Source organism: Oncorhynchus nerka, linkage group LG20 (assembly GCF_034236695.1).
Source record: "Oncorhynchus nerka isolate Pitt River linkage group LG20, Oner_Uvic_2.0, whole genome shotgun sequence".
NCBI classification, from domain to species: domain Eukaryota; kingdom Metazoa; phylum Chordata; class Actinopteri; order Salmoniformes; family Salmonidae; genus Oncorhynchus; species Oncorhynchus nerka.
The window spans coordinates 54,769,632-54,794,513 of NC_088415.1; the positions used below are offsets into that span (position 1 = coordinate 54,769,632).

At 46.2% G+C, this 24,882-nt stretch overlaps 2 protein-coding genes across 2 annotated transcripts; one reads left to right on the forward strand and one right to left on the reverse strand.

Annotated features, from left to right (window-relative positions):
* Nucleotides 1-2,749: 2,749 nt before the first annotated feature.
* On the reverse strand, nt 2,750-7,753 carry LOC115101733 (leukotriene B4 receptor 1-like). Its single transcript, XM_029621201.2, has 5 exons — nt 7,384-7,753; nt 5,542-6,200; nt 5,080-5,280; nt 4,908-4,951; nt 2,750-4,789 (listed from the first exon to the last, which is right to left on the reverse strand). Exons 2-5 carry the CDS (start codon nt 6,181-6,183, stop codon nt 4,525-4,527), a joined length of 1,152 nt encoding a protein of 383 aa, XP_029477061.1. The 5' UTR covers nt 6,184-6,200; nt 7,384-7,753; the 3' UTR covers nt 2,750-4,524.
* A 2,211-nt stretch (nt 7,754-9,964) lies between these two features.
* Nucleotides 9,965-23,043, forward strand: LOC115102796 (nuclear factor of activated T-cells, cytoplasmic 4-like). The gene is made up of 13 exons (XM_029623098.2): nt 9,965-10,774; nt 11,917-12,080; nt 12,999-13,508; nt 13,589-13,764; nt 13,884-14,046; nt 20,314-20,414; nt 20,523-20,624; nt 20,807-20,994; nt 21,174-21,314; nt 21,436-21,491; nt 21,599-21,725; nt 21,878-22,573; nt 22,734-23,043. Exons 1-13 carry the CDS (start codon nt 10,594-10,596, stop codon nt 22,802-22,804), a joined length of 2,676 nt encoding a protein of 891 aa, XP_029478958.1. The 5' UTR covers nt 9,965-10,593; the 3' UTR covers nt 22,805-23,043.
* Nucleotides 23,044-24,882: the final 1,839 nt, after the last annotated feature.

The following is a 24,882-nucleotide window of genomic DNA, read 5'->3' on the forward strand; positions in this document are numbered from 1 at the left end:
ATCCAATCAGTTTTCCACGTTGATTCAACGTCATCACAGGGAAACAACATTTTTGCCACTTTTTGCCCATTGGGCCTTATTTTGAGAGTGTACAGTCATGGCCAAAAGCTTTGAGAATGACACAAATATAAATTTTCACAAAGTTTGCTGCTTCCGTGTCCTTAGATATGTTTTGTCAGATGTTACTGTGGAATACTGAAGTATAATTACAAGCATTTCATAAGTGTCAAAGGCTTTTATTGACAATTACATGAAGTTGATGAAAAGAGTCAACATCGTGATAGATTGTAACATTAGCAGACCATTTTATGTATTTGGGTTCATAGTGCAGCTATGACTTATTTAAACAGTAATTTGTGTATTTCCAGAACTGCTATGGATTTTTAAGAATATTCATAGAGAAGGAGGCTTTTGCATTTTTTTGTTTTACTGGTGTTCCTTCATTTTCTATCGGACTCCCAGTCAGTTGGATCTTTGGTACTACGGTACTTAGCTCCGGCTTTATCCGTTTCTCTGAACAGATGTATTAAGTCAGAGCTAACCTGGGGCAGGTGATGGCCCTTAACTTTCACTGTTCTCCAAGGTGCATGTTTATCACATACTTTTGTGAATTCAGTGAGAAAGTAATCCCATGCATTTTGGGCTGGTGGGATCAGTTGGAATCTTTGCCAGTTTATGGATATCAAGTCTTAAATGAAATAATAAATAATTACATTTTTATATTGTCTTAAATTAGTCAATTTGGGTGGTGCTTTGGGTATCTTAATTTTCCAAATGGAGTAGATGATGGAATGATCACTGAAAGAACACCTGAATGTACACTGCTCAAAAAAATAAAGGGAACACTAAAATAACATCCTAGATCTGAATGAATGAAATATTCTTATTAAATACTTTTTTCTTTACATAGTTGAATGTGCTGACAACAAAATCACACAAAAATTATCAATGGAAATCAAATTTATCAACCCATGGAGGTCTGGATTTGGAGTCACACTCAAAATTAAAGTGGAAAACCACACTACAGGCTGATCCAACTTTGATGTAATGTCCTTAAAACAAGTCAAAATGAGGCTCAGTAGTGTGTGTGGCCTCCACGTGCCTGTATGACCTCCCTACAACGCCTGGGCATGCTCCTGATGAGGTGGCGGATGGTCTCCTAAGGGATCTCCTCCCAGACCTGGACTAAAGCATCCCGCAACTCCTGGACAGTCTGTGGTGCAACGTGGCGTTGGTGGATGGAGCGCGACATGATGTCCCAGATGTGCTCAATTGGATTCAGGTCTGGGGAACGGGCAGCCAGTCCAAAGCATCAATGCCTTCCTCTTGCAGGAACTGCTGACACACTCCAGCCACATGAGGTCTAGCATTGTCTTGTATTAGGAGGAACCCAGGGCCAACCGCAGCAGCATATGGTCTCACAAGGGGTCTGAGGATCTCATCTCGGTACCTAATGGCAGTCAGGCTACCTCTGGCGAGCACATGGAGGGCTGTGCGGCCCCCCAAACAAATGCCACCCCACACCATGACTGACCCACCTCCAAACCGGTCATGCTGGAGGATGTTGCAGGCAGCAGAACGTTCTCCACTGCGTCTCCAGACTCTGTCACGTCTGTCACATGTGCTCAGTGTGAACCTGCTTTCATCTGTGAAGAGCACAGGGCGCCAGTGGCGAATTTGCCAATCTTGGTGTTCTCTGGCAAATGCCAAACGTCCTGCACGGTGTTGGGCTGTAAGCACAACCCCCACCTGTGGACGTCGGGCCCTCATACCACCCTCATGGAGTCTGTTTCTGACCGTTTGAGCAGACACATGCACATTTGTGGCCTGCTACAGGTCATTTTGCAGGGCTCTGGCAGTGCTCCTCCTGCTACTCCTTGCACAAAGGCGGAGGTAGCGGTCCTGCTGCTGGGTTGTTGCCTTCCTACGGCCTCCTCCACATCTCCTGATGTACTGGCCTGTCTCTTGGTAGCGCCTCCATGCTCTGGACACTACGCTGACAGACGAACCTTCTTGCCACAGCTCGCATTGATGTGCCATCCTGGATGAGCGGCACTACCTGAGCCACTTGTGTGGGTTGTAGACTCCGTCTCATGCTACCACTAGAGTGAAAGCACCGCCTGCATTCAAAAGTGACCAAAACGTCAGCCAGGAAGCATAGGAACTGAGAAGTGGTCTGTGGTCACCACCTGCAGAACCACTCCTTTATTGGGGGTGTCTTGCCTATAATTTCCACCTGTTGTCTATTCCATTTGCACAACAGCATGTGACATTTATTGTCAATCAGTGTTGCTTCCTAAGTGGACAGTTTGATTTCACAGAAGTGTGATTGACTTGGAGTTACATTGTGTTGTTTAAGTGTTCCCTTTATTTTTTTGAGCAGTGTATAATCCTGTCAGGACATTTCACCAAGATCCAATCCACCAAAGTCCCATTATGAGTTTGTGGATTGACTCTAGTTGGTACTTTAATTCAGTAAAGTACATATTTTTAAAATAGTTTTATAATCCTTAGCAGATTCTTATTATCTTATCTTATTCTTATAACATGATCCATCCATTTGACCAATGCATTCAATTACTGTGGTGATCATATTGTTAATGGAGTCTACTTGGGCATTGGGTGGTCTGTAAATGTTACCATTCATCAATGACAGTTACATTATTTTAATATGTAACCCTGGATTTTTAACTCAGTGTCAGAAATGTTCCTACTCAACCATGTCTCTAAAATTGTTAATAGATCAACATCAAATCAAATCACATTTTATTTGTCAGATGGACCGAATACAACAGCTGTAGACCTTACAGTGAAATGCTTACTTACAAGCCCTTAACCAACAATTTAGTATTTACTAAATTAAACTGAATAAAAAATATTAAAAAATAAACATCTTGGTCAGAGCCTTGGTTACATCCACCCTGCTTGCAGAGATTTTTCGTCCCTGTGTGAAAGATTATGTGAGTCGGTGGTCTCAGTCTCTGCTCTGCCAGGATCCCAAGGGCTGACTGCATAGTTGGGCACCAGATCTTCCTCACTCCTCTCTTTGGGAACAGCCGTCTTCCATCAAGATATTTGTCGTTGGAGTCACACAGGATGACAATGTTGTCCTCTGTGTGCTGCTCTCGCTGTGTGCTGCTCTGGCTGTGTGCTGCTCTGGCTGTGTGCTGCTCTGGCTGTGTGGTACTCTGGCTGTGTGGTGCTCTGGCTGTGTGCTGCTCTGGCTGTGCGCTGCTCTGGCTGCGTGGTGTCTGGCTGGGTGGTGCTCTGGCTGTGTGCTGCTCTGGCTGGGTGCTGCTCTGGCTGTGTGCTGCTCTGGCTGTGTGGTGCTCTGCCTGTGCGCTGCTCTGGCTGGGTGGTGCTCTGGCTGGGTGGTGTCTGGCTGGGTGGTGTCTGGCTGGGTGGTGCTCTGGCTGGGTGGTGCTCTGGCTGTGTGCTGCTCTGGCTGGATGCTGCTCTGGCTGTGTGGTGCTCTGCCTGTGTGCTTCTCTGGCTGGGTGCTGCTCTGGCTGTGTGGTGCTCTGCCTGTGCGCTGCTCTGGCTGTGCGCTGCTCTGGCTGTGTGCTGCTCTGGCTGTGTGCTGCTCTGGCTGTGTGGTACTCTGGCTGTGTGCTGCTCTGGCTGTGTGCTGCTCTGGCTGTGCGCTGCTCTGGCTGGGTGGTGTCTGGCTGGGTGGTGCTCTGGCTGGGTGGTGCTCTGGCTGGGTGGTGCTCTGGCTGTGTGCTGCTCTGGCTGGGTGGTGCTCTGGCTGGGTGGTGCTCTGGCTGTGTGCTGCTCTGGCTGGGTGCTGCTCTGGCTGTGTGGTGCTCTGATGGTGCGCTGCTCTGGCTGGGTGGTGCTCTGGCTGGGTGGTGTCTGGCTGTGTGCTGCTCTGGCTGTGTGCTACTCTGGCTGGGTGGTGCTCTGACTGGGTGGTGCTCTGGCTGGGTGGTGCTCTAGCTGGGTGGTGTCTGGCTGTGTGCTGCTCTGGCTGTGTGGTGCTCTGGCTGGGTGGTGTCTGGCTGTGTGCTGCTCCGGCTGTGTGGTGCTCCGGCTGGGTGGTGTCTGGCTGTGTGCTGTTCCGGCTGTGTGCTGCTCTGGCTGTGTGCTGCTCTGGCTGTGTGGTGCTCTGGCTGTGTGGTGTCTGGAGTGATGCTCTCCATGGGGCAGGGGTTGAGAATATGTGTTTGTGTGCTAGTACTGTGGTTGTTGGGTGTGTGGCTGTCAACGCAGGGTATTGAATGCCTGCGTGCGATTCAACAAACATTCAAGAGGCACAAGCAATGAATTAAAAGTAAAAAAGGCACATTTGACAAACACATTTACAAAAGAATTGTGGCAGAGAAGTTGGGTCTAGTGAGAAACTTGTGTCTCACATGAGGTGCACTGAATATTGTAGGGATTGTTTCAGATGGTCCCATATGCAAGTAGAGGAGCAGATCTATATAGCAATAAAAAAAAAAGTAAGAAGTCTGTGTGCAGGAGTGCATCGTCATGATGAGTGGATAGCATGTGCAATGCAACCCTGCATATGAGTGTCTATTTTCATTTCATCACAGCATTGCCCCCAGTGCTGCTGAAAGACAATGTCTCTTTGAGTCTTTTCCCCTCCCTGCCCCTGGTTGTCTGCTGGCCCTTCCTTATCCCAGTGTCCAGAGATGTCCCTTCAAAGAGGCGAGCCATGAAGGCCATGCCGTTCTCTCTGATGTAGGACTTCCCAGCGAATGTGTAGAGAATAGGGTTGGCACAGCTGCTGATGAAGGCCAGAGCGGAGGTCACAGCACGACTGGACTGCCATATCATATATAGTCTGCAGAGGGAGGGATGCAGTTCATGTTGCCATTAGTCTTTTTACTGTCATTGTATGGCGGTGCTTATGTTATATTAAAATGGAAGGGGAAATGTTGGGTCAGTTGGTGAGCACTTACCTCTTTTTTGTTGCTGAATCGTCTTTCAAATGCTCAGCCACCACCTAGGAGAAGCAACCACAGAGCAAAACCTTTCCTTCATTCCTTCACTGTAAAATAGCACAACTTCCTGTGCTGCTCACCACATTCTGAGTGAAACGTCAAAATTAACCAATCCCATATGATCACACACCTGTATTATGTTGATGACGTGATAGGGCAACCAGAAGATGGCAAACATCACAACGATGGCCAGGATGAGATTCTCACTGCGGACCTTGCGATGGAATTTGGTCTGTCTGAGGCGTCTCAGGATGCAGACGTAGCTGCTCACTATAATCCCGTACGGAACCAGGAATCCCACGACAGTCTCAAAGGTGTACTGGAACACCAACTGAACATGAAAAATGAGGTAACGATTAACTGCTCACATGTAGTGACATCATAGTGGAATACCAGGCGTATGTGAACATGAATGAGTCTGTCATAACAAGATCTCGAGCAAAAATGTAGGATTGGTTAGGATTTATGATTTTAGTAGTCATATCATGACCGTACCTGTATCAACATAAATAACAATGCACTTAAACCAGAACAATATATTATGTACCTAACTCCGCTATTAACTTAATATTCACTTATCGCTTAAACTTACATGTTGAGGCATTCTGTGATCTGAGGCACAAACCCGTTGGGTTTTGTTCAGTTCGTCACGATCATCCCTCTGCTCCCTGAACACCAGAGCTGGGATAGCCATGAAGAACACCAGGACCCAGAGCACAACTATTGCCCGAACTACCATCTTCTTGCTGGCCAGGGCCGCTACCCGCTGGGGCCAAACCACTGCCACCAGCCTGTGCAGGCTCATCAGCGTGATGAGGAAGATGGAGGCATACATGTTCGTGTTGCACAGGTAAAACACCCCCTTGCACATGTAGGTGCCAAAGTCCCAGTTCCGCCTAGCCAAATAGATGATGAAGAAGATGGTGAGGCACATGAGGGAGCCGTCGGCGCACGCCAGGTTGAGGATGAGGATGGTGGTGACGGAGCGTCGGCGGGCACGGGCCAGGATACTCCAGATGATGAAGAGGTTCCCTGGAACGCCGAGGAGGAAGACCAGGCCCAGGATGAGGGCCCCAATGGCTGTGGTGGCGTTGTTACTCACAACGCTGGGATCCTCAACAGTGCTGTTCGAGAACAGGACATTGATGTCATCTTTGATCTCTGTGTCATTGAAGACATCAAGGAAGGGGATGGATGAGTCGGAAGAACGAAGGAAGTCACTGTCATTGGCCATTGGGATTGTTATTGATTCTGAGGGAGAGAGGTGAACAGAGAGAAAGAGAAAGTCATGCATAGTACTATTTGGGTGAAATTCGACCTGTTCTTATGAAGCTTGGATTTGGGAAGTGGCATCGAGCTTGATCTTCGAACCCAAGTTAGGTGTATTGTTTTGCATATTACATATTGTTTGCACCAATTGAATCCAAGTGCCAAAGGGTTGGACTACGGTTTGATTTGGGATTGGAGATACATAGCTCTCTCTATCTCCTACTACTCTTGTCTCCTTGCGGTAGACAATGTTTTTGCAGCACACATCAAATGTGATGCCACTGAATCAGGCAAAGCAAATATTCACATTAGGCCTCCTGGCCAACAGCACACTGGCAGAGCACTGAGACGGCATGCTAAAACATGCCGAATGTTAACACTGCTCCTTCGAAAGACTCTCTCTTTCTCTCACAATACTCAACATTGGCACAATCCTATCCTCCTTTCATCAAAGGCATTGTACTTGTCTTCCTCCATGTTGTACGTTCTGTTTCTAACTTTCTGTCAAGCTATGCAGAGGAAGGACACCAAATAATGGTTCACAGAAGTGGAAATCGTGCCAATCATCACACTAGTTTGACAGGCTATTAACAGGATAACAAGTTTCCCCTCTTCCAGTTATTTTAACAAAGAAAAAGGGGGGGGGGACTAAATTGAAGCAGTTAAAATTGTACTGTATTATAATTGTACTATATGCTGGTTGAATTGCTAGAAAGAATACAACTGTTCTTTGGGAATGTGAGAACATAAAACACACCCTACTTTCCAGACTACGGCACTGTAACAGCTTTAGTGTCTTTCAAAAGCAGATCCGTGTAGAGATGTGTAAACATGAGGAACCAAGGCAGAGTTAGGTCAACAGCAAGGAACACAGAACCACACAGAGACAGGAAGGGCTCACCAACACATGGAGAAGAGGGGGAGAGAGGAGAGAGAGAGATGGAACTTGATGCAATGAGAAAATACATGAAGAAAAGAGGAAAGAAATGTAAAAGTTTTGTAAAGAAATGAAAAGAGAATGGAAAATGAATGAGGAACGATTAAAAAGAGATATGGAGAGAGAGAGAGAAAGAGAGAGAGAGAGCGAGACAGAAAATGACAATGAGCATACAATGATAATACAGTATGTGCCAGATAAAAGTTCAGGAGATTTGCAGCCACTCACCTTATTAACCAATTCAGCATTTAGAGGATGATGAAGATGATGATAAAGAGCAATGGATCTGAGTAGGGCATGTAATTATGTGGTGGGATCAATTTTCTATTTTTCTATGCTCTCTTTTTGTTTCTCTTTTCTGACAGCTCGTATCCCAATCTCTCTCTCTTTCTGACAGTCTATGTTCTTCTTTACAACTGTTTTCCCCGATATTTTCCCTAAAAAATGTGCTGCCCCACGCTGTGAGGGGCAAGAGAGGTGTGTCCTAACACACACTCTCACTCTCTCACTCTCTCTGTCTGTCTGTCTGTCTGTGTCTCTCTCTCTCTCTCTCTCTGTGTCTGTCTCTCTCTCTCTCTCTCTCTCTGTCTGTCTCTCTCTCTCTCTCTCTGGACTAAATGTGCACCGCACTATGGGACTCCCAATCATGGCCAGTTGTGATACAGCCTGGAATCAAACCAGGGTCTGTAGTCACACCTCTAGTACTCAGATGCAGTGCCTTAGACCACTGCGCCACTCGGAAACCCAAATGATACTTCATCTGCTAGTGAAATGTAATAACAATTATGTTATTATGCTTGCAAAATTTGTAAAAAAAAACAATTGCTGTACAAATTGTTACAATCTTTAAACATTTCCCATTCTCATCCATCACGGTGGATATTTCTGTATCCCCAGGGTACCTATAAGAGTGTGTTGATGACGCAAACATACAATTTTCACAACCATGATCCACCAAAACCACACAAGCGCAAACATGTACACAGAAAGAGTGTTAGACACTAATCACACACAAGCACACACTTGCTCACAGAGCTCTGACACTTACCCAGGAATGTTGGTTATTTCCGGGGTAGGGCACAAGGTAAAAGGAGGACAGCAGAAGCAGAGACGGAAAGTTAAGGAGTGAGTGAAAAATGATACTCCCTTGTCCAGGTACATAAAGACATGGACCTCACCATCACACACACATTTGATTTCTTCAGAACTGACAGTTGTCAGTTCTTGTCTAACACACTCACCACCAAAACATGCATCCAGCCACTCTCTTTTCTGATTTTAGCTCTGTCGTTGAAATATAAATGTGTTATCATAAACACTTCCTTCCCCCTGGTGTTTGGATACACTGAATATATGATATGAGTTTTTAGCAGACACTCTTATCCAGAGCAACTAGGGTTAAGTGCTTTGCTCAAGGGCACATCAACATATTTTTTTGAACCTAGATGGCTCAGGGATTAGAACCAGCGACCTTTCGGTTACTGGCCCAACTCTCTTAACCGCTAGGCTACCTGCCACACTCTTTCATCTCCTATACCTCTCAAATTCAAATCTGGAACTCGAAGTCAGTTTTTTCATTCTTCCCCTCTAATCAGAGACTAATTTAGACCTGTAACACCTGGTGGGTGCAGTTAATTATCAGGTAGAACAAAAAAACAGCCGGTTCTCCGGACCTCCAGGGTAGGATTATAATACCCCTGCCCTGTACTGTATATATTCCCTTTCTGGGAATGTTATGGAAAGACTATTCCACCTTTTTACCACATGGTGGCAACATATCCACATAATTCTATCTTCCTCCGTCAATAAGTATGACATTCAACTGTTGACATCAGCTGAAACCCAGCCTGAGGATTTGACCCACATATCACCCTTCTAATTTGTAACACTCATTTGCCTCCCAAATAAAACGCTACTGATTATATCAATTCTAAAGAGCTCTTTTTTAATTTCTTGCCAAAACTCCATGAAGGCCATAATCCTACTAAATTATCCCAATCCCCCCTAATTTCAACTATAACCCTAAATAATAAGCAGTCTTTAGGCAATGCTCAATCTTGATTGTGCAACAACATTCACCAAATTTAACTATCTTAATTTGGATAAAAGATACCAGTACCCACATCCCCAAGAGTATGAACTATAGAAAGTGAGACACAAAAAAAAAAGTATCCAACTCCTGTATAGCATAATGATTGTGAGAACTGGAGGAGGGGTGAGTGACGGAGAGAAGGGGGGGGGATAGAGAAAGAGAGGGAGGGAGCATGTTTATTTAAGCTTTTCGTCTCCCGTCTCCCGTCTCAGACAGAGTGCAGACAGACTACAGAGGATAATCAGAAACAGATCTCGCAAGGCAAGGCGAGGAAGGGAGGAAGAGAGGGGGGGGGGGGGAGCCTGGGAGAGCTGGAGGAGGGAAAAGAGAAAGGGGGAGAGGGGTAATGGGAGGAGAAAGGGAAGAAAACAGAAGAGGGGTGGAGGCTGTCATGTAAAACACCACAGGAAACAGCCTGGCCTCTTCATGCTCTCTGAGTGACAGCGAAGCATCATTGTCCTTCTTGTGACAGAGAGCACTGGGACATTCAGTGAGGCCACAGCAGGGAAGAACAGCCCACCAGCCAAACATCTGGCTCAAGAGGGCCAGTTCATTACTTGTATTACACTCCAGTTGATGCCATTTAAAAAGTTTGGTGATGGGGGAGGGAGGGAAGGCAGAAAACGCCTGGAAATACAAGGATGTGATGTCAAACTGTCAGAGGAAATGTATGCAATAATCTACAGTATATGCCACATAACTGATTCATTATTTATGAGAACTTGGTAAAAAAATCTCAAAGCAAGCAAACCTCCTCAGCTCATGGACATAGGCAGGGGGAGAGGGGAGGGGGTCTCCTTGACTGACAACCCAAATGTCCTATGGAATTCCAGTAATGGTCCAACTGTGCTGAGAAACCCACCCAAAGGCAATTAAGGGTAAAGTACTACAAAAATATTTGATACACTTTTTTACTGGTCGAATAGAAGAAAGGATGGCGAGAGAGCAATAGAATGAAACACTGATAGCCTGTGATGGAATAGATAGATAACGGTCCGATCGTTTACGAATTTCAAAGAACTCAACGATATAGGCTAGCCTGCGCATAACATTTGTCTTCTCCAAAACTTCGAATGAAATAGATGAAGCGGTGGTCCAAAAAGATGTCTTATCGGCGGAAGACATTGTAAAAAGTTACAGAGAGAGTTTCTGAGCAAGAACGACCACAAGAACGAATGTTGGACCTACCCTTGAACGTATACATTTTGCGAAAACGTCGATGTTTTTTTTTTTAAAGGACCAAGGAAAGTATTATTATTATTGGATCACACTTAGGTAGATCTCAATCTTTTCAGCCAGGGTGCTCTCTTCATCAGTCTCTCTGATTTATTCCGCGTGCTGAGGGGATGGGGGCCGCTCCGGGTTCGGGCTGGGAGGAGGGGGAGTTCGAGTTCAAGTTGGTTTTTGAGGAGGACCCGCCGCGCCAACTCCGGGGCCCATCCCCGCTGCGCAACGCGGACCAGGAGCACACCGTCGCAGGGGAGAGGACAGAGAGCTCCCTGTCGCTCCCAACGTCGAGCAATACCGGTTAGAACACTTTCTTGGATAGTGTGTGTGAATGTGTGTGACAGTGAGAGAGAGATTGACAGAGAGAGAATGACAGAAAGGGGAAAAGAAGATGGTCAATGGTTCCCAATGTTGATGTCTAATCCACACTGTAGTTATTTGTCTCTGTGTGGTGTTTGTCATGAGAATTATTTAGTTTGACTTGATCTGAGTATGTTCATCATTGGTAAAAGTATGAGGCCTCCTGTTCTCTCTGCCCCCCCCTCTCTCTCTCTCTCTCTCTCTCTCTCTCTCTCTCTCTCTCTACCTGGATATAGATAAGTTATGTGTCTGGATGTAGGCCTAGTGTGTGCTTGTCTGCGTGTGGGGGATGTGTGTGTGTTTGTGTGTATGGAGTTTGCGTGCTGTGTATTGCATGCTTGTGCTTGCCTGTATGTTGTGTGATTGTGTGTGTGTGTGTGTGTGTGTGTGTGTGTGTGTGTGTGTGTGTGTGTGTGTAAGGGCAGCATTCAATGTGGTTCTAATCAGCTGTGCGTGTGAGTGAAGTTAACAGCTGCCATCTGGATTGAAACCTCAATCTCTGTTTACCGAGCCACACCACACCTCCCTCCCTCCGTTCTCCCTCCTTTACTTTCTCCCTCCCTCTCCTTCACCCCTTTTCTTCGAACCCCCCCCTTTCAGCTTTCATACACACCCCTCTCACCCACCCACGCATCTCTTTGCCGCCCACACTGGGCATAAAATAGTCCATACCACACCCTAGCCTTAAACGTACTACAAGAGAAGTTACCACGGTGCGTACTGTTCCTCTTCACTGCTGCACTAGGCTGACCAGTGATCCATAATGGACACTGGCCAGTGGTGGACACTGTGCTTTACAGTGACCCTAACTCCCTGGTACTGTCTACTGCACCACCACACCACAGCAGGGTAATGTTTAGTGTAATGTGCAGTTAAAACATCACTAAGGGACATTTCCTTACTTATTTTATTACCATTCATGAGAGTTAGGGGATACTTTTTCTAGTAGTAGTTTCACTCTTCAACGTGAATGTATTTGGTCTCTACTCTCTTAACAGTGAACTCAGTAGGATACAACTTACCATGTCAACTGTAACTGAGAGACTCCTGACACTTGTTCCACCTTTTGTGTTTGGTCACAGACAGCCACCTGGCTGCCACTCATGTAGGCCAGCCAATCGGCATCCCTACCCCACCGTCTTCTTCAGCCAGTCAAAGGGCTGGGATGCATTCCCCGCCCCCCAGGCGTGCCTTGGTGAGGGAGTTCAGCGGGACTTATGAGAGTCTTCCGGCGCGATCTGTACAAGTGAGTGGTTAGAGATGGGCCAGTTACTCTCCTGGTCAGTGAGAGTGGGACAGAGATGCTGGAAGCCATACCTGTCCTTACAGTATGGTCCCTACTGTACATGTCTCTATTGTTAACCCTATCAGTCCCGAGACCCCGGCAAAAATCATTTTACATGACTTTCATTTATCTGCATGTCTAGCTGTTATATTTAGCCTGACAACTAAGTGTTTTACCATTTCATTCTAAGGACAACAAGGGCTACAAGTACAACACAAAAAACATTTGACATAAACTGTTGCCTTCAAATGTCAACACAAAAAAATGTCCAAAGCAAAGCAACAATTAAAAAAAATCGAAATAATGCTGTAAGTACAGAAATGATTTTCTCAGTGGGAAATGAATATCCACCTAGTCAGTGACAACCGTGTGGAGTATGTGACAGCAACGATGTGAGCTTTTTACGGTATTATAGACACTATGTCCTTCAGATCTGCTATGATCTTCTATGTAGAAATACCCCTTACCTTCCAGCGACTCCTATGTAGCTTGTGAGAGTCATAGAGCAAAACATGTCCATGTTTCTGAGAGTCTCAGCTTTTCATAGATATGTTTAATAGTTTGTAGCTCTAACCATTCGGACTCTACAGACGTTTCTGTAAAAAGACCCGTCCCTGGACCGCTTCTGGGATCTGCCCTTGTCTCACAAACACCGCTCTAGCTTAGCCCCGGTTAATCACACAGACTAATGGTTGTTACCAACAGATGCAGTAGAAATAGACACATTCATTGGTACAAGAGGTCTGTAGCTCAAACGCACAATGTTAAAGGGGTTAGAAGTCCAAATCGCACCGGCGTTGGAGTGGGACTCACTGGGTCAATGTTCTGACATATGTCTGTCTGTATGTCTGGTTTTCTCCATCTCTCTCTCTCTCCCAGGTCTCAGAGTCCCGTGTGTTGGAGTGCCCTAGCATCCAGATCACTACTATCTCTCCAGAGGATGACACTGCCCCAGCAGGAAGTAACTACTGGGACACAGGAGGTGGCTGGGAGAGGGAGCGCCTCTACCTCCCCCTACTGGACCCATTCTGCTACCGCGACGGCGGCACCGGCACTGGGTCCCTGAGCCCAAGCCCTGCCTCCAGCCCCTCTTCTCGCGGCTGGCTCAGTCCTGCGTCCAGCTGTGATTCGCTGCTAGTAGAGGAGGAGGATCTCAATGAGGTCACTTCCCATTTCTGCCTGTCGCCCTCCTCCCGGCCAACCTCCCCGGGGGGTAAGAAGCGCAGGAACTCCCCCCTGGCCTCCCCCTGCACCTCCCGCAGGAGCAGCTACTCTGAGGACCACTCCTGTAACCAGGAGGAAGGAGACTCCACCTCTCAGTCACAGGGTCCCAACAGCAGCTTTGAGCTGAGCATCCCACAGAAGACCAGGAAGACGTCACTGGAGCAGGTCAGCTGGTGGTTTGTAGATCTTAAGTTCCATAGTTTGTTTTCATGCTCAACCAGAAGTCCCTGGCTTGTGTCCTCCAGGTTTCCCCCAGGGAGGTGGAGCAAGTGCAGGCTCCAGCCCATAGCTCCCACTGCCCACTCCCAGAGCCGCTGCAGCAGAGGAGAGAGGCCCCTTCCATGGGCATGGACTACCTGTCTGTGCCCCCTGCTCTGGGCTGGGGGAGGACCAGAGCCAGCGCCCACAGCCCTCTGTTCAGGTTACACAATGTGTTTATACAGTATCCCTCAATAGTGTGTTGCCATTATTATTCTTTGGGTGGCCAGGATGTTCCCCTCAGCCCCGCCCACACATCTGACTGGTCCATTGTTCTTACAGATCCAATGCTCTGCCACCACTTGATTGGCCTCTGCCAACTCAGTTTGACCAATATGAACTGCGTATCGAGGTGCAGCCCCGCCCACACCACCGAGCCCACTACGAGACGGAGGGAAGCAGAGGAGCCGTCAAGGCATCACCAGGGGGACATCCGGTTGTTAAGGTATAATAAGTAAATTATATTATTATGGTTTCAATCCCAAAATAACACATACTGTATGAACTGAGTGTACAAAACATTAAGCACACCTGCTCTTTCCATGACATAGACTGACCAGGTGAATCCAGGTGAAAGCTATGATCCCTTATTGATGTCACTTGTTAAATCCACTTCAATCAGTGTAGACGAAGGGGAGGAGACAGGTCAAGGAAGGATTTTTAAGCCTTGAGAAGTTGAGACATGGATTGTGTATGGGTGCCATTCAGAGGGTGAATGGGCAAGACAAAATATTTAAGTGCCTTTGAACGGGGTATGGTAGTAGTTGCCAGGCAACCCTAAATCCGTAAACATGGGCACCCTCAGATATTAGCCTGACCAACTTGTCCTCCAAATACACCTCTGCTGTTTTCAATCAGGATCTCAGCGATCACTGCCTCATTGCCTGCATCCGCTATGGGTCCGCGGTCAAACGACCACCACTCATCACTGTCAAATGCTCCCTAAAACACTTCTGCGAGCAGGCCTTTCTAATCAACCTGTTCCGGGTATCCTGGAAGGATATTGACCTCATCCCGTCAGTCGAGGATGCCTGGTCGTTCTTTAAAAGTCATTTTCTCACCAGCTTAAATAAGCATGCCCCTTTCAAAAAATGTAGAACTAAGAACAGATATATATACAGTGCCTTGCGAAAGTATTCAGCCCCCTTGAACTTTGCGACCTTTTGCCACATTTCAGGCTTCAAACATAAAGATATAAAACTGTATTTTTTTGTGAAGAATCAACAACAAGTGGGACACAATCATGAAGTGGAACGACATTTATTGGATATTTCAAACTTTTTTAACAAATCAAAAACTGAAAAATTGGGCGTGCAAAATTATTCAGCCCCTTTACTTTCAGTGCAGCAAACTCTCTCCAGAAGTTCAGTGAGGATCTCTGAATGATCCAATGTTGACCTAAATGACTAATGATGATAAATACAATCCACCTGTGTGTAATCAAGTCTCTGTATAAATGCACCTGCACTGTGATAGTCTCAGAGGTCCGTTAAAAGCGCAGAGAGCATCATGAAGAACAAGGAACACACCAGGCAGGTCCGAGATACTGTTGTGAAGAAGTTTAAAGCCGGATTTGTATACAAAAAGATTTCCCAAGCTTTAAACATCCCAAGGCTGTGCAAGCGATAATATTGAAATGGAAGGAGTATCAGACCACTGCAAATCTACCAAGACCTGGCCGTCCCTCTAAACTTTCAGCTCATACAAGGAGAAGACTGATCAGAGATGCAGCCAAGAGGCCCATGATCACTCTGGATGAACTGCAGAGATCTACAGCTGAGGTGGGAGACTCTGTCCATAGGACAACAATCAGTCGTATATTGCACAAATCTGGCCTTTATGGAAGAGTGGCAAGAAGAAAGCCATTTCTTAAAGATATCCATAAAAAGTGTTGTTTAAAGTTTGCCACAAGCCACCTGGGAGACACACCAAACATGTGGAAGAAGGTGCTCTGGTCAGATGAAACCAAAATTGAACTTTTTGGCAACAATGCAAAATGTTATGTTTGGCGTAAAAGCAACACAGGTCATCACCCTGAACACACCATCCCCACTGTCAAACATGGTGGTGGCAGCATCATGGTTTGGGCCTGCTTTTCTTCAGCAGGGACAGGGAAGATGGTTAAAATTGATGGGAAGATGGATGGAGCCAAATACAGGACCATTCTGGAAGAAAACCTGATGGAGTCTGCAAAAGACCTGAGACTGGGATGGAGATTTGTCTTCCAACAAGATAATGATCCAAAACATAAAGCAAAATCTACAATTGAATGGTTCAAAAATAAACATATCCAGGTGTTAGAATGGCCAAGTCAAAGTCCAGACCTGAATCCAATCGAGAATCTGTGGAAAGAACTGAAAACTGCTGTTCACAAATGCTCTCCATCCAACCTCACTAAGCTCGAGCTGTTTTGCAAGGAGGAATGGGAAAAAAATTCAGTCTCTCGATGTGCTAAACTGATAGAGACATACCCCAAGCGACTTACTGCTGTAATCGCAGCAAAAGGTGGCGCTACAAAGTATTAACTTAAGGGGGCTGAATAATTTTGCACGCCCAATTTTTCAGTTTTTGATTTTTTTAAAAAGTTTGAAATATCCAATAAATGTCGTTCCACTTCATGATTGTGTCCCACTTGTTGTTGATTCTTCACAAAAAAATACAGTTTTATATCTTTATGTTTGAATCCTGAAATGTGGCAAAAGGTCGCAAAGTTCAAGGGGGCCGAATACTTTCGCAAGGCACTGTATATATATATAGCCCTTGGTTCACTCCAGACCTGACTGCCCTTGACCAGCAAAAAAACACCCTGTGGCGGACTGCAATAGCATCGAATAGTCCCCGCGATATGCAACTGTTCAGGGAAGTCAGGAACCAATACACACAGTCAGTCAGGAAAGCAAAGGCTGGCTTTTTCAAACAGAAATTTGCAACCTGTAAAGTCCATGGAGAACAAGAGCACCTCCTCCCAGCTGCCCACTGCAATGAGGCTAGGTAACACTGTCACCACCGATAAATCCATGATAATCTAAAATTTCAATAAGCATTTCTCTACGGCTGGCCATGCTTTCCTCCTAGCTACCCCAACCCCTGCCAACAGCTCTGGACACCCCGCAGCTACTTGCCCGAGCCTCCCCAGATTCTCCTTCACCCAAATCCAGATCGCAGATGTTCTGAAAGAGCTGCAAAACCTACAAATCAGCTGGGCTAGACAATCTGGACCCTCTCTTTCTAAAATTATCCACCGCCATTGTTGCAACCCCTATTACCAGTCTGTTCAACCTCTCTTTGGTATCGTCCAAGATCCCTAAAGATTGGAAAGCTGCCGCGGTCATTCCCCTCTTTAAAGGGGGTGATACTCTAGACCCAAACTGTTATAGACCTATATCCATCCTGCCCTGCCTTTCTAAAGTCTTTGAAAGCCAAGTTAATAAACAGATCACTGACCATTTCGAATGCCATCGTACCTTCTCCGCTGTGCAATCCGGTTTCCGAGCTGGTCATGGGTTCACCTCAGCCACGCTCAAGGTACTAAACGATATCATAACCGCCATCGATAAAAAACCTTACTGTGCAGCCGTCTTCATCGACCTGGCTAAGGCTTTCGACTCTGTCAATCAACGTATTCTTATCGCCAGACTCAATAGCCTTGGTTTCTCAAATTACTGCCTCGCCTGGTTCACCTACTTCGCAGACAGAGTTCAGTGTGTCAAATCGGAGGGCCTGTTGTCCGGACCTCTAGCAGTCTCTATGGGGGTACCACAGGGTTTAATTCTCGGGCCAACTCTTTCTTTGTATATATCAACAATGTCGCTTTTGCTGCGGGTGATTCCCTGATCCACCTCTACGCAGACGACACCATTCTGTATACATCTGGCCCTTCTTTGGACACTTTGTTAACTAACCTCCAAACAAGCTTCAATGGCATACAACACTCCTTCCGTGGCCTCCAACTGCTATTAAACACTAGTAAAACTAAATGCATGCTTTTCAACCGTTCGCTGCCCACACCCGCCTGCCCGACTAGCATCACTACTCTGGACAGTTCTGACCTAGAATACGTGGACAACTATATACAGTGGGGAAAAAAAGTATTTAGTCAGCCAGCAATTATGCACGTTCTCCCACTTAAAAAGATGAGAGAGGCCTGTAATTTTCATCATAGGTACACTTAAACTATGACAGACAAAATTATAAGAAAAAAATCCAGAAAATCACATTGTAGGATTTTTAATGAATTTATTTGCAAATTATGGTGGAAAATAAGTATTTGGTCAATAACAAACGTTTATCTCAATACTTTGTTATATACCCTTTGTTGGCAATGACAGAGGTCAAACATTTTCTGTAAGTCTTCACAAGGTTTTCACACACTGTTGCTGGTATTTTGGCCCATTCCTCCATGCAGATCTCCTCTAGAGCAGTGATGTTTTGTGGCTGTTGCTGGGCAACACGGACTTTCAACTCCCTCCAAAGATCTTCTATGGGGTTGAGATCTGGAGACTGGCTAGGCCACTCCAGGACCTTGAAATGCTTCTTACAAAGCCACTCGTTCGTTGCCCGGGCGGTGTGTTTGGGATCATTGTCATGCTGAAAGACCCAGCCACGTTTCATCTTCAATGCCCTTGCTGATGGAAGGAGGTTTTCACTCAAAATCTCACGATACATGGCCCCATTCATTCTTTCCTTTACACGGATCAGTCGTCCTGAAAAGCAGACCCAAAGCATGATGTTTCCACCCCCATGCTTCACAGTAGGTATGGTGTTCTTTGGATGCAACTCAGCATTCTTTGTCCTCCAAACACGACAAGTTGAGTTTTTACCAAAAAGTTCTATTTTGGTTTCATCTGACCATATGACATTCTCCCAATCTTCATCTGGATCATCCAAATGCTCTCTAGCAAACTTCAGACGGGCCTGGACATGTACTGGCTTAAGCAGGGGGACACATCTGGCACTGCAGGATTTGAGTCCCTGGCGGCGTAGTGTGTTACTGATGGTAGGCTTTGTTACTTCCTTTTCCTAATAATTGCTCCCACAGTTGATTTCTTCAAACCAAGCTGCTTACCTATTGCAGATTCAGTCTTCCCAGCCTGGTGCAGGTCTACAATCTTGTTTCTGGTGTCCTTTGACAGCTCTTTGGTCTTGGCCATAGTGGAGTTTGGAGTGTGACTGTTTGAGGTTGTGGACAGGTGTCTTTTATACTGATAACAAGTTCAAACAGGTGCCATTAATACAGGTAACGAGTGGAGGACAGATGAGTCTCTTAAAGAAGAAGTTACAGGTCTGTGAGAGACAGAAATCTTGCTTGTTTGTAGATGACCAAATACTTATTTTCCACCATAATTTGCAAATAAATTATATAAATTTTTAAATCCTACAATGTGATTTTCTGGATTATTTTTCCTAATTTTGTCTGTCAGAGTTGAAGTGTACCTATGATGAAAATTACAGGCCTCTCTCATTTTTTTAAAGTGGGAGAACTTGCACAATTGGTGGCTGACTAAATACTATTTTGCCCCACTGTATACCTAGGTGTCTGGCTAGACTGTAAACTCTCCTTCCAGACTCATATCAAACATCTCCAATCCAAAATCAAATCTAGAATCGGCTTTCTATTTCGCAATAAAGCCTCCTTCACTCACGCCGCCAAACTTACCCTAGTAAAACTGACTATCCTACCGATCCTCGACTTCGGCGATGTCATCTACAAAATAGCTTCCAATACTCTACTCAGCGAATTGGATGCAGTCTATCACCGTGCCATCCGTTTTGTTACCAAAGCACCTTATACCACCCACCACTGCGACCTGTATGCTCTAGTCGGCTGGCCCTCGCTACATATTCGTTGCCAGACCCGCTGGCCCCAGGTCATCTATAAGTCTATGCTAGGTAAAGCTCCGCCTTATCTCAGCTCACTGGTCACGATAGCAACACCCACCCGTAGCACGCGCTCTAGCAGGTATATCTCACTGGTCATCCCCAAAGCCAACACCTCCTTTGGTCGCCTTTCCTTCCAGTTCTCTGCTGCCAGTGACTGGAACAAATTGCAAAAATCACTGAATCTGTAGACTTACATTTCCCTCACTAACTTTAAACATCAGCTCTCTGAGCGGCTAACCGATCGCTGCAGCTGCACATAGTCCATCTGTAAATAACCCACCCAGTCTACCTACCTCATCCCCATATTGTTTTGATTTACTTTGCTGCTCTTTTGCACACCAGTATCACTATTTACACACCATCATCTGCTCATCATCATCTGCTCATCTATTACTCCAGTGTTAGTCTGCTAAATTGTAATTACTTTGCTACTATGGCCTATTTATTGCCTTACCTCCTCATGCCATTTGCACACACTGTATATAGACTTTCTTTTTTGTCTATTGTGTTATTGACTGTACGCTTGTTTAGTCCATGTGTAACTCTGTGTTGTTGTTTGTGTCGCACTGCTTTGCTTTATCTTGGCCAGGTCGCAGTTGTAAATGAGAACTTGTTCTCAACTAGCTTCGCTGGTTAAATAAAGGTGAAATAAAATTGTTTAAAAAAAGAAGCCCTGTAGAACGCTTTCGACACCTTGTAGTCCATTCCCCGACGAACTGAGGCTGTTCTGAGGGCAAAAGGGGGGTTGCAACTCAATATTAGGAAGGTGTTCTTCATGTTTTGTACCCTCAGTATATATCTAAACAATAACTCTCTTTTCTGTCTCTTCCAGCTGACTGGGTACACAGAGAGACAGCCACTCTCTTTGCAGGTGTTTGTGGGAACAGCTGATGACAGGTCCATCCGGCCTCATCCTTTCTATCAGATTCACAGGTAGGCGACCGTGCGACAATACTACAGTGAATCTGTGATTGTATGTGCCTCCTCAGTGTTTTGGTGTGTTTTGGTATTTATTGTAAAAGCGTTTCTTCTGATCCTCAGGGTGACAGGGAAGATGGTGGGCACTGCCAGTCAGGAGAGCGTCCAAGCTGGCACCAAAATACTGGACATCCCCCTCAACCCAGATACCAACATGACTGTGCTGTGAGTAACAGAGAAACAAAGAGAATGGACACAAAAGGTTTGTATGGAGTAACAGAGTAGGCAGAAAGAGTAGCTTTCCTGTGTATGTATATGTGTGTGTACTAAGTAAGTGTGTAGATGGTATTTTGTACGGTGTGAGTGTGTGTCTATGTGGCGAATAAGACAGCCTTTCTGTCTCGCAGCATTGACTGTGCTGGCATTCTGAAGTTGAGGAACTCGGACATCGAGCTGAGGAAAGGAGAGACGGACGTAGGGAGGAAGAACACGCGTGTGCGCCTCGTGTTCCGTACCCACCTCCCCCTGGCCCCTCACGTGGCCCCGCCTGGACGGGTGCTGGCCCTGCAGGTCGCCTCCCTTCCTATAGAGTGCTGTGAGTAGCCAGCCAACAAACACAGTCAACTCTCCCTGTCCTGTCACTTTCTTTGAGTTTGTATTTTGATAAGGTATCATATTTAGCAATATCCTAGCGAATCATCTGTCTTCTCGTTCTCTCTCTGTGTCTCTCTATCTCTCTCTCTCTCTCTCTCTCCTCTCAATCTCTCTCCTCAGCCCAGCGCTCTGCTCAGGAGCTGCCAGTGGTGGAGTCGGTCAGTCTTACATCCTGCTCTGTGGAAGGAGGGGAGGAGCTACTGTTGGGTGGGTCTAACTTCCTGCCCATGTCCAGAGTGCTTTTTATGGAAAGAGGGACAGGTAATGATGTGTGTGTGTGTGTGTGTGTGTGTGTGTGTGTAAGCATGATTGTGTACAATTCTTCAATGTTCAATGTGCACCATCCATTAAATAAAGTATAATTGATATCCTTATTTACCAGATGGAAAGCTACAGTGGGAAGAGGAGGCACATGTTGACCGTGACAACAGTAGTGAGGTAAATAATATGTTTCTGGGTGTATGTGTGTTTGAGTGTGCGAGCATAAGTGTTCATGCACATGTACGAGAATTGTAATGTACATTGTTCATGTTGTCCTCCCCCAGTGCTTGCTGTGTGTGCGAGTTCCAGCCTATAGTGACCTTTCAGTGAGCCGCCCAGTATCTGTGTGCCTTTACGTCTCCAACGGGAAGAGAAAAAGGAGCAGCACTCACTGTTTCAAATACCTGCCCGGTGAGTCTCGCCTCACTTCATCCATCAGCCTCTCAGCTGAGACTGGAACTATCTTTGTTGTTTTTGGTTCATTTTGAACAATTCATCTCCATGGTATTTATCTACGTGGTCAGGGACCAGACTACATATTACCACTTATTTTTCACCCTCAGTCATGTTTAAAGAGGAGGACCCTCTGCTGTCGCATCCCTCTGCCTTGCCCCTGGAGGGGGTGACACTCTGCTCCATGAGGGGGCCCAGTAGGGTGGACAGCGGTGTGCACCGGGGGAATGATCCCATGCTCGAGGAGGGAGGACTGGCCTTCCACCTTCCCCCCTACCCTTCAGCCTGCTCTCCCCCCTACCCCGGCCAGAGCTACCAGGAGTACTGCCACAAGCCGGAAGCTGTGGAGGAGAGCAGAGGTTCTCTGTCGGAGAGACACGCCAGCTTTGAGAACTTGGAGCTGGGCTTCACTGAGCTACTGCCTCCCTTTTACCCCAGAGTCCCCCAGCCTCCCTCCCCCTCCCCTTGGCTGGACTCCCCATACCTGTCCTCTTCCCCCTCTCCCTCCCACTCCTCCTCTCTGAGTCCCTTCCCCTCCAGCAGCCCCATCTCCTCCTCCCCTCGTCCCCCCATGACTACCTCTCCCTTCCCCCACTACCCGTACCCTCATGAGGTCTGCCCCTCGCCTCCTTCCAACCCTAGCCCTTATCAGGACTTCTACCCACCACCGTACTCCCACTATGAGGTATGGGACCACCAGGGCAGGGGACCTGGGGAAAGGGAAGCTCAGGCTGGACCTAAAATGCAGGAGAGCCCCCTGGAATTTGCCAGCTCATCATCCTTTCACCACATTACATTAGAGGAAGGTGAGAAGTTTGTGGGAGGTTCTCATTGGTGTTGGTCTGCATCGATACAACAGTAACAATACATTTGTACCATGTTTGTTTGTATAGATTTATTGATACAGTATACAGCATGAATTCATATATAAATGTCTGACTGGTTGCTATGTCTTTTTGCCTGCAGTGAATGAGTTCATAGGAGAAGACATCAGATCCTTCCATTCGGGCTCACAGATGGACAGCCAACCGGGATGACAAGCTCCGTACTGTCCTGTCTTGTTCTGTTTTTATAGTATGAAGTGCGTTATTGATATCATATCACACCTTTTCCTATGCACTTGGTTTCTGATGTATTGCTCAAGTATGGCAATACTGAATGGGGATTAAATAAAAGGGCACGGTTGTAAGTATGATCGAAGGTCACTGTTACAGTTTATATAAGGGAGACTAATGTTTTGAACCTGTTTTCATTATAAATTATACAAGTAAATGTCTGTTATGGGTCTGTTTGTGTATATCGCTTTAGTGTGCTTGTGTGTGCTTAAATAGATTGCCTTTCTTTTCACCTGGGAGTCTAATATCTGTTATCACTGGAGCGAAATAAATTTAGCTCTGCCCAAAGCCCCTTGGTTGAGTGGCCCGAGTGAATACAGTCTGGACAGTATGGAGGAGGGTAATTGTTTCAGAGACGCTGTAGAAGGACAGATCTCCAGCCCTGTGATCCAGGTACACCCCTACCCTACTACAGGACTCAGGGGCAGGTAGTTTAGTCTCTATGTTGTTATGTAGGAAACTACAGGCTTCTTTGGTGCAAAGTAAACCCCAGTACTTATCATTGAGGCCAAACTGGGCTTTTGGACCAAAGCCCATCTTGCTGACGTTGTTGTAAGAGACTGCTATGTAGGCCTTCTTTCCTCTCCACTCTACCTCCCAGTTAAAGTGGGCCCCAGACAGACCATTCTTACACAGCACCTGGAGAATGTGGAACCTCTCTGGATGGTTGAGGCACAGTTTGGGTCCCTTCATTGTCACTTCCTGGTCTCCCTCAGTCAGGTGGATGTTGTAGAAGCCTATGTTTGGGTTTAGTGTGAGCTGACAGGAATCTGTGGAGAGAGGGGAGAGGGAGAAAACAGCAGATATGATTAGGATGTGTGATTGGTGTAGAATAGACCTTGTGCGATAACATAAATGTACAGTCGTGGCCAAAAGTTTTGAGAATGACACAAATATACATTTTCACATAGTCTGCTGCCTCAGTTTGTATGATGGAAATTTGCATATACCCCAGAATGTTATGAAGAGTGATCAGATGAATTGCAATTAATTGCAAAGTCCCTCTTTGCCATCCAAATGAACTGAATCTCTCAAAAATATTTCCACTGCATTTCAGCCCTGCCGCAAAAGGACCAGCTGACATCATGTCAGTGATTCTCTCGTTAACACAGGTGTGTGTTGACGAGGACAAGGCTGGAGATCACTCTGTCATGCTGATTGAGTTCGAATAACAGACTGGAAGCTTCAAAAGGAGGGTGGTGCTTGGAATCATTGTTCTTCCTCTGTCAACCATGGTTACCTGCAAGGAAACACGTGCCGTCATCATTGCTTTGCACAAAAAGGGCTTCACAGGCAAGGATATTGCTGCCAGTAAGACTGCACCTAAATCAACCATTCACCAAGAACTTCAAGGAGAGCAGTTCAATTGTTGTGAAGAAGGCTTCAGGGCGCCCAAGAAAGTCCAGCAAGCGCCAGGACCGTCTCCTAAAGTTGATTCAGCTGCGGGATCGGGGCACCACCAGTACAGAGCTTGCTCAGGAATGGCAGCAGGCAGGTGTGAGTGCATCTGCATGCACAGTGAGGTGAAGACTTTTGGAGGATGGCCTGGTGTCAAGAAGGGCAGCAAAGAAGCCACTTCTCTCCAGGAAAAACATCAGGGACGAATTGATATTCTGCAACGGGTACAGGGATTGGACTGCTGGGGACTGGGGTAAAGTCATTTTCTCTGATCAATCCCCTTTCCGGAAAAAAGCTGTCCAGAGAAGACGAGGTGAGCGCTACCATCAGTCCTGTGTCATTCCAACAGTAAAGCATCCTGAGACCATTTATGTGTGGGGTTGCTTCTCAGCCAAGGGAGTGGGCTCACTCACAATTTTGTCTAAGAACACAGCCATGAATAAAGAATGGTACCAAGACATCCTCCGAGAGCAACTTCTCCCAACCATCCAGGAACAGTTTGGTGACGAACAATGCCTTGATGGAGCACCTTGCCAGAAGGCAAAAGTGATAACTAATTGACTCGGGGAACAAAACATTGATATTTTGGGTCCATGGCCAGG

What these genes read in the sequence shown, in the direction of transcription:
- LOC115101733 (XM_029621201.2), bottom strand. Translation starts at nt 6,183, where the DNA reads ATGGCCAATGACAGTGACTTCCTTCGTTCTTCCGACTCATCCATCCCC. An exon ending in ATCACAGAATGCCTCAACAT is followed by an intron (nt 5,281 to 5,541) that starts GTAAGTTTAAGC and finishes TTTCATGTTCAG; the next exon opens with TTGGTGTTCCAGTACACCTT. An exon ending in ACGTCATCAACATAATACAG is followed by an intron (nt 4,952 to 5,079) that starts GTGTGTGATCAT and finishes TGCTTCTCCTAG; the next exon opens with GTGGTGGCTGAGCATTTGAA.
- LOC115102796 (XM_029623098.2), top strand. Translation starts at nt 10,594, where the DNA reads ATGGGGGCCGCTCCGGGTTCGGGCTGGGAGGAGGGGGAGTTCGAGTTC. An exon ending in GCCCACAGCCCTCTGTTCAG is followed by an intron (nt 13,765 to 13,883) that starts GTTACACAATGT and finishes TTGTTCTTACAG; the next exon opens with ATCCAATGCTCTGCCACCAC. An exon ending in CCTTTCTATCAGATTCACAG is followed by an intron (nt 20,415 to 20,522) that starts GTAGGCGACCGT and finishes TCTGATCCTCAG; the next exon opens with GGTGACAGGGAAGATGGTGG.